At 39.1% G+C, this 9,762-nt stretch overlaps 1 protein-coding gene across 1 annotated transcript in view; it reads right to left on the reverse strand.

The window, feature by feature from the left end:
- The window catches only part of dennd2da (DENN/MADD domain containing 2Da), a 32,427-nt gene extending 23,018 nt beyond the window's left edge, over positions 1–9,409 (reverse strand). The window contains exons 1-3 of the mRNA XM_082518498.1: positions 9,197–9,409; positions 899–965; positions 708–791 (exon numbers count right to left, since the gene is read on the reverse strand). Of these exons, the coding sequence (XP_082374624.1) occupies positions 708–791; positions 899–965; positions 9,197–9,226 (181 nt within the window). The 5' untranslated portion in view covers positions 9,227–9,409. The remainder of the gene's footprint in view (positions 1–707; positions 792–898; positions 966–9,196) is intronic.
- Between the last annotated feature and the right edge of the window lie 353 nt (positions 9,410–9,762).

The raw sequence follows: 9,762 nt of genomic DNA on the forward strand, positions 1-9,762 counted from the left end.
AAACACTCTTATTGAAGTTTTTACAGTCACGTTTCTTTCTTTGTTTTTGCCTTAAGGGCGCATGCTTCTCTTTTACAGCATTGTCACTGCTTCACCTCCAGGCAAAGGTGTTTCCTTATTTAGAGAAATGTGACTGTTCTTATATGCAGGTGGTATGCCACTTGGTTTATTTAACTCTGATTTACTAACACAGGTATGATGGGCAGGTGTGATAGATTCTTCCTTAGCCTCCCCTCGTGTGACTGAACTGCCACTGCCAGAAGGTAAACCTGTGTAAACCTTTATTTGTGAGTTACACTGCTCTTGCTAGAATGCTGGTGATTGTTTAAATGAACAATCTTCATCTTTGTTTGTTTATACACTTCTAAATTGTACACTTTGACCAGTTTAGTGATGTAAGTATGTTGGCTGAGAGACACTGTTTGTTCACTGTGGGCCCCTCAGGCTGGGGCCTATCAGTAACACTAACTCCGATGTACACAACAACAGATGGCAACAGATTAGTGATATTACTGATTTATTACAGTTAATTGGTACATTATCAAACATGGATTGATTTAATTGTCAACTTGAAAGGGCTCAGAAAACACTGTTTTCTTTTAGTGCTGTGACACTGTAAATATAAGGCCTTATTTATGAGAATATCTGTGCCTGTGTTTGCATAATGCTGCATGATGGTAGTCAGACTAGCACAACAGGTTTCTGACCTTTTCTTGATGACTCTCGCGTCGATGAAAAAGACCTGAGGCCCCTTCGCCGTGTAAATCCACCGTCTTCACTGTTGATCCTTTCTGGAGGCACAATACAAACCGACTCAATGAAAAAGTTATTACTAAGCTGAACAGAACATTCTTGATTACATGAACACATCTATGAATTTGTATCATCACTGTCCTACTTTTGACTCGGAGAGACGAGAAACCAAAGCTCCTCCTTGTGTTTGTAGACAGTTGCTGCTCCAACTTCTATAAAAAAAAATCAAATGACAACTAAGAAGAAACGACATCTTTGTAAATGTTCAGTACATTCACATTAATGCAGGAGCTGTCAGTGATGACCTGTAATAGTGCAGTAACAGAAGTCAACATGTAATAAGTTTGTGGTGTGTTGCTGAAACATCTTCAGTACGCTCTTGAGGAATGAGGTTTGTGGCACTTTTGTCTTCCTGCAAGTCCTCTGCAGACATCTGTGTATACGTAAGTGCACAACATGTCACTTTGGGGTCATCTAACTAATGAATGTATTTCTCATGTTTTAGTTACAATGACTACTGTAGAGGGAGAGGATGACACACATGCACACAGCTATCTGTGTTTGGCAATCTTTGTGAGATATTTGCTGCCATTGTTAAGTATAAGTCTAACAGCTCAGTGCCAAACTCATTCCTTACCAAGACTTTATTTAACCTGAAGCAAATCTCGACACTCAAACAAGACTTTTAAGGGGCGTAAAAAATTTAAAAACTTCCAACTCTTATATTTCAAACACTATTATTATTGAAAACAAAGATATTTAGATATATTTATAAATAAATTGCCTCACTCTAGAGCAGTGGTTCTTAACCTTGTTAGAGGTACCGAACCCCACCAGTTTCATATGCGCAGTCACTGAACCCCTCTTTAGTGAAAAATAAAATATGATTTTTTTTCAAATTCAGATATGTTTTTTTACTGGTGCGCAAAATAAGCCGTGCATGTCATGGCAGAGGCTCTGCCGAACCCCTGAGACCAACTCACCAAACCCCTAGGGTTTGATCGAACCCAGGTTTGCTCTAGAGAAAGCTGCAACCTGCAATCAGCCATTCTGCATTGCTTTTTACTTTTTATTTTGCAAGCACTGAAACTCTGGGTGTATGTGTTTGGTTTGTTTCTGTGTGTAGATAACTGTTTTAAACTACAGATTAGGGGTGGGTTTTGGTTATCGATTTATCTATTAAAATCGATTCTAGCTTGGATAACGTGATATCGATTCATTAAAATCCTGAATTGATTTTTAAATATAAATGTATTTTGCCCGAAACGCCAGAATCTCAGGTTAAACCTCACGAAATTTCAACAACCACCAAACAGCTAAAACAGTAAATGAGAGCAGTTACACGGATTCTGCACAAAGATGTAAAAGCACGGACCCCACGAAACATCAGAATCAGTGAGATGTCGCCTTTCTCACCCGACAGCACGGGCACGGTCGGGGCTGAAAGCCGACAGCTCACTGATTCTGATGTTTCGGCGGTTCCATGCTTTGTGTTTGCGCCCTTTCTGAAACTGCAGGTTTTTATCTCTCTCCAAACAATATTGACTGAACCAGCAGCAAAAGAAGATCCAAACTATGGATCACAATTCGCTTCACATAAACATCGTCATGAATTTCCTCTAACTTTTGCTGTTTTGCTTCCACCACGATAAAATCACACTTCCTGCACAGCTCTCTCTCTCTGTACTTCAAGAACAGTTTCCCATCTCAAATCTCTGTTTTCTGCATTATTCGCTGCGCTGTCGGCCGCTGTCTTTTTTTTTTTTTTATATAACTTAAATGACCTTGGACAAGAGAGACTAATTTCTGCTGTTCAGTACTGAAGAAATGTAAACTTTTTAAAATTATGTAAAATTGCAGAATATGTTTAAGGTTACCTGCTATAAAAAACCGGGCCAGGAAAATCTCCTTCATGTTTTTCTGTCTGTTATCTTCAGTTACTTTGACACAAAGGCATCTGCTGTGATGCTCACTTTTGATAAAGTCTCGCAAGTGTCAGCTTTCTTTTTATAGATATAATAATAATATGGAAATGTACTGATACGTGATCAGAATTATAATATTTCTGACTGTCTGAGGCAAAATTTCTCCGAATTGAATTGTGGATCGAATCGATTCAGGACCTTGTGATCGTCACTCGAATCTAATCGATCGATTCGATTTGAATCGATTCTAGAAATCAGTGACGATGCCCAGTCCTACTACAGATCCTGGGTATCTTCATTGGGATATACATTTTGAGAGACAAGCTTGCTTATAGGATATTAAGATTCATCCTTCAGTTAATCCAAAATGCTGCAGCAAGAGTCCTGACAGGGACTAGAAAGAGAGAGCAGATTTCTCCTGTTTTGGCTTCCATTCATTGGCTCCCTGTTAAATCCAGAATTCAAAATCCTGCTCCTCACATACAAGGTCTTAAATAATCAGGCCCCATCTTATCTTAATGACCTTGTAGTACCATATCACCCTATTAGAGCACTTCGCTCTTGCACTGCAGGCCTACTTGTTGTTCCTAGAGTATTTAAAAGTAGAATGGGAGGGAGAGCCTTCAGTTTTCAGGCCCCTCTTCTGTGGAACCAGCTTCCAGTTTGGATTCGGGAGACAGACACTATCTCTACTTTTAAGATTAGGCTTAAAACTTCCCTTTTTGCTAAAGCATATAGTTAGGGCTGGACCAGGTGACCCTGAATCCTCCCTTAGTTATGCTGCAATAGACGTAGGCTGCCGGGGGATTCCCATGATGCATTGAGTTTTTCCTTTCCAGTCACCTTTCTCACTCACTATGTATTAACAGACCTCTCTGCATTGAATCATATCTGTTATTAACCTCTGTCTCTCTTCCACAGCATGTCTTTATCCTGTCTTCCTTCTCTCACCCCAACTGGTCGCAGTACATGGCCCCGCCCCTCCCTGAGCCTGGTTCTGCTGGAGGTTTCTTCCTGTTAAAAGGGAGTTTTTCCTTCCCACTGTCGCTAAAGTGCTTGCTCATAGGGGGTCATATTATTGTTGTGTTTTTCTGCATATGTATTATTGTAGGGTCTCCCTTACAATATAAAGAGCCTTGAGGCAACTGTTGTTGTGATTTGGCGCTATATAAATAAAACTAATTGGACTGAATTATAGCCATCTGGCTGCAGTACACAGTAACCCACCCCAGGTTTTAAAAAATTATTGAAGAAGAAGATGATGAATGGATTGTCCATTTTTGGCTGCCATTTGGAACATTACTTGGAATTCTTCAGGTACTAAGGTGAAAATATAAACTTTGTACAGTATTCGATGTAGACTGACCGCCATGTTTTGTCCTTCTATGTAGCAAGTTTCCAAAAATAGCACCTTAAGTGGTATTTATGTTTAACACTTGTGCGTGTGTGCGTGTGTGTGTGTGTGCGTGCGTGTGTGTGTGTGCGTGTGTGTGCGTGTGTGCGCGCGCGTGCGCGTGTGAATAGTAAACTGTCACTACTGAATCCCAGTTGTTGATGAGTTTTTCTGACTGTCGACTGAACATACTCAGCTGAGCTGCACATACTGCATGAACATTATTGGTGCTGCATGGAAAGACAGCCACTATTTATAACAGAGCAAAATGACAGGACATGATTAGGCCCTATGGGAAAACTCCCTGGCAATATAAACCACATGTGTAGAAAGGAATGCATCGCAGTAGGATCAGTGGAGCATGGTGGAAAATATTTGAAAAATTAGGTTGCAGCAGTAAAACACAGGTGTTTTTCTTCTTTTGCCAGTAGTCGAAATGATCCCTTATTAAGCTCTGCAGCAGAATGTCCAGGAAGGCTGTTCAGACTGGGGATGATACACAAAGGCAATCAGTGCTTATTTATTATGAATAATTAGAGCTAATGCATAAAGGTGGAAATACAAGTTGGAATTTTGCTTTTTAAAAACAGCTTCTGAATCAAATTGTCACATTTAGCTGACTCACTGATCCTCTTCAGTATAAATATGTGCAATTAATCCAAACATGGTCTCCTCTTTATTTTATAACTTTATGTAGGAGGCAGTAAAGGTCTGTTCAAAGTCTAGAACAAGTCCTGCTAACATCTGTAAAGCTAACAATTACCTTTATCTTTACAATCTATTTTGTTTGATATGTACACAAGCTCCAGCATAAATGTCTATATCTCTCTTTCTCCAGTGTTAGTTTCACATCTGTTTCTCTTTGGCTTTTTATGTTTAAAGTTCAATTTAAAAGCCTTACAGTCTCGAATGATCGACTCCTTTCATATCTAGTTCTCATGGTACCATATTATCCTGACAGAACACTTTACTGTGAGAGTGAAGGTGCACATGTGTGTCCAATATGGCAGGCTTTCAACTATCAGCCCAACGTGTCAATGCACACATCAAGCAAATATCTCTAAAATTAGAAACATCCTGTCTCAGAGTGACGCTGAAAAACTAGTTCATGCATTCATTACGTCCAGGCTGGACTACTGTAATTCATTATTATCAGGAAGTCCTAAAATCTCCCTGAAAAGCCTTCAGTTAATCCAAAATGCTGCAGCCAGAGTGCTGACAGGGACTAGAAAGAGAGCATATTTCTCCTGTATTGGCTTCCCTTCATTGGCTTCCTGTTAAATCCAGAATTCAAAATCCTGCTCCTCACATACAAGGTCTTAAATAATCAGGCCCCATCTTATCTTAATGACCTCACCGTACTGTATCACCCTGTGAGAGCTTGTGGCTCTCAGAGGCAGAGCCTTCAGCGTTTAGCTCTTCTGGGGAATCGGTTCCTAGTTTGCATTTGGGAAACAGACACAATCTCTGCTTTAAAAATGATTAAATGTTTTTTTATGAATATATAACATCTGCAAGGTATTGTGCGGTAATTTCACAGATAGTGTATTTTATTTGACCAAAATTGCTAAAAAAAATGACAGAAAAAAATAGAAATGTATAATTTATATTATTCTTAAGATATCCACAAACTTGATGACTGTGAAAAAGAAATGCCTGTGAAATTACAGGCTTACTTCATTCAAAATATAATCAGTATTAGTTTATATTACTTTATTTACTTTAATTACTTAGTTTTTGTACTATAAAAAATGTTAGTAAGAAGGCAAAGGGTTAAATTACAAAGCTTCCTGCAACCAATTTTACATTTGTGCAGGGCGGGCACTCAACACTGTTTTTATCAGCAGTTATCTTTCAAATCAGCACAGACACACATTGCACGTTATTCTACAAGGATACACTGTGGAATTTCCAACCTTTTGAAAGAGAAGCTGAAGACTTTTGTTCAATAACAGCAACAAGAGAAAATTCAGAGGAGGAAAACTTTATAGTTTGTACCAGGTGAAGAATGAGAAAGGGACCAGACTAAGCAGTGATATAAGCACCACGGACACTTGAACACTATAAAGTTCTTGCAAAAACACCAACAATTATTTTGAGGGAGGACGAAGACCACTCACAGTGTGCAGCAGGTACCACGGTACATGTTGCATCTGTAACCAACTGTAACACACTCAAGCTAAATAGCAATAGCATGCTAACATAACACAGTGTCTTTACGCCAGCTTGGCACCAAATCGTTGTGACCCGTCATATTACACAAATTTAACAAAGGTGTCAACTAACGTTTATTAAACTGTTGAACCAACTCATCCCTCTCATGAAATTAAGATCAGAGTGGGCTCGTTGTTTTTCCAGCCACCTGTACAGCACCAGTGGTAATAATTAGGCTAACGGAATTAAAAGTAGCAGCACAGGAAGTGCTTTTTTTTTCGATTTTTTTTTCTTTTAGATGTTTTTAAGGACAAGGGTAGCCCTGCGACAGACTGGCGACCTGTCCAGGGTGTACCCCGCCTTTCGCCCTATGACAGCTGGGATAGGCTCCAGCGCCCCCCGCGACCCTGAAAAGGATAAGCGGAAGCGAATGGATGGATGGATGGATGTTTTTAAGGAGAAATATAGCAAAGTGAACTGTGTTGTTGTTGTATTACAGCAGTACTATGGTACTATAAGTGTAGCTAGTGTTTTATTAAGCTCTATTACAGCTCTATCTTAAGCTCTTAAGCTCAATATTCAAATCCATCAGTATGTGCATCTATAATTAACAGTATATTGTTTACTATTACATTTTATGGATATTTAAAAAATGATAATTCCATTATGTTTATGTCAGACTATACATAAAAACCATTATACAGTTGATACAATAAACGGTAATGAACAGTAGATACTAGTTTAATAAAAGTATTTTTACTATTTTTTTTATTTTAGTTTCATAGGCGCTGTATCATATTATTACAATCACTATGAAATAAACAACATGAATGACATAATAAGCCCCACTAAAGAGGACCTTTCAGTGATTTTAGGCCTGAGTAATTATACCAGGACAGTGTTCGACCACATTATTGGATCATTTCATTGTTTTAACACATCTAAGTACATTTTATTTTGTAAATACAGAAACTTTTGAGACTGTTTGGCCTCCCAGTGTATGTATACAAAACACCGTAACAACAAACTCTGCTAACACCCTTATTATGCCACTAAACATATGTCTTTAAAGAACACATAGAAGCTTTGAATAAACACACCTGATCCAGCCCTAACTATATACTTTTTCAAAAAGGACAGTTGTAAGTCTAGTCGTAAAGGGAGAGAGGGTGTCTGTCTCCCCAGTCCAAACCGGAAGCTGGCCCCATAGAATAAGGGACCGAAGGCTCTGCCTCCCTTTCTCCTGTTACGTACACTAGGAGCCACAACAAGCTCGCCGTCTGAGAGCCACGGGTTCTCAGGGATGATGCGGTGCTATAAGATTATTACGATAACATGGGTCTGATTAGTGAAGACCGTGTATGTGAGGAGCAGGATTCTGACAGAAACTGAACAGTATTCCTGAAAAACTCTGTTTTTGTCTGATCATTTCTTAATAACAAGTAATGAGCACGTCACTAATTTTATATAGTATATGCAAAGAAATCCGACCATAAATTATATGTAATAATCACAAATGACTTTCATCTCTGCTACAAAATACGTACACTGAAGGGGGTTAAATTTGTCCTCAAGAAACAAACTGAAAAAGAATGAAGTTGACATCAAGGCGTAATGAGTTGGTTGTAAACATGTAAGACTCCATTCAGTCCCCACGAGAAGGCGGCAGCAGGGAGAATCTCAGGGTTTGACTCAGGAACTGAAGCTGTATGACGACTGTTGTACATATTTCAGGATGTCGGTGTGGCAGTTTGAGCTCCAGCTGATCTGGCTGTCTGGGGTATTAATGCTTAATATCTGGAGTTAAGAGCACACTTGTTGCCAAAAGCTGTGATTTAATTGGTCAGATCTGTTCATTTGCATCAGCAGAATCTGATAAAACTAAGATTAGTTAATAAATAAATAAATAAATGCAAAAGTAACAAAATTTTTTCACAGATTTTATACAGCCACCGTAGCCAGGCTGATAAGTATTAGTCAATCATTAGTGAAGATCTGCTTATGTCCACAGTATTTTATAGAAATATTTCATAAGAGATTAGAACACGCCCGGGTGGTAAACTTTGAATTATAACTATGTAACTTGGTGCAGCATGGTGGCCCTGTTTGCCTCACAGCAGGAAGGTCCTGGGCACAAATCCACTATATGCCTGTGTGGGTTCTCTCTGGGTATAATGGCTTCCTCTCACAGTCCAAAGACATGCACTTAGTTTGTTAATAGTAGGTTAACTAGTGATATTAAATAGGTGTGAATGATTGTCAGTCTGTGTTGGCCCTGCAACAGGTTGGTGACCTGTCCAAGGTGTGCCCTGCCTCTTCCCTTGGACCTGAACCTTTTTAATAAAGTATGGCTGTTGAAAATCTCTACCACAACAAGGTAGTAAAATATATGCACTGCGTACATGTACTTTAATGTATAACAGCTCCGTTTTTTCAGACACTAACCACCATTTAATACATAAACATTATACAGGAAGTGGCAGAAATAAGGGTTAATAAGTTCTCCAGGCTGCACCTGTCGTGATACTGCAGGTTGTTACAATACAAAGTCATCAAAGGTGGTTTTTAGTCAGTGAAAGGACAGTGTAAGCAGGGTAAAAGTCAAACCTATAACATTATTGCTGTACCAAGCAGCTTTATAGTAAAAAGCAAGTAAAAAGTTGTAGTGTAAAAGCTGATAGCTGAAGTTAAATATAAATATTTTGTGGCTTCAAAAGTCGCAGACACTCAGTCAAAAACCTTGCAGGCGACTGGTGTGTTATTGTGATGTAATTCATGATTGTCAAGGTCAAGATTTGATTTATTTATTTAAACCTTATATATCACCCGTCTTTTCCCCCAGCCGGAAACAGACTACATTTAATCTTGTGCAAAATTAGCCTGAAAATGTCAGGTTAATCAAAAACAGCCACACAAGTGTTGCAGTCCTTGAACTTTAGACACAAAGACGTAATGGAAGTAACAAACTCACCACCTGCGTTTGCTGGGATATCTCGTCCATTTTTCCTGATTTATCCACTGCTAATATTAGGTCTCTGACATACGGTTGATTTTATTTCTTCCCCGGTAAACAAGAAAATGCTCCTCTTGACAGCATATGTGTCAAACAGTAATGAAACAGCAAGTGCACATGCATGAGGAAGTGCAGCTGTTGAAACGTGTGGTTGACGGACTTCACTCTCAGACTGGGATTTCCTCTTTCAGTGTTAAACCACGGTACAGTGACGCAAGCAGCACAATGCTGTTGTGTGCCGTGCAGTCAAACCTGTTCTTTAACTGTATAACTGGTTAAGCGTTGTATTTCTTGGAACATTTATTTTAAGAGCGTGTATAGACCTGCCAGGGTTGTAATCTAATACTGCACAATCTGTGGGCGAGCTTTACGGGCCTGGTGAATGTTGTTTGTTGTAAAAAGTGCTTTGACTTCTCTGAATGAGCCGAAAAGTGCAACAGGAATTTTACTTGTACAGCACATGTCATTATGTTCAAATCGAGGTAACTTAAGGCAGCTTCAAACAAACTTGGATCTAGTTCTAG

Source organism: Aulonocara stuartgranti (assembly GCF_965226115.1).
Source record: "Aulonocara stuartgranti genome assembly, chromosome: 20".
Taxonomy (NCBI): Eukaryota; Metazoa; Chordata; class Actinopteri; order Cichliformes; family Cichlidae; genus Aulonocara; species Aulonocara stuartgranti.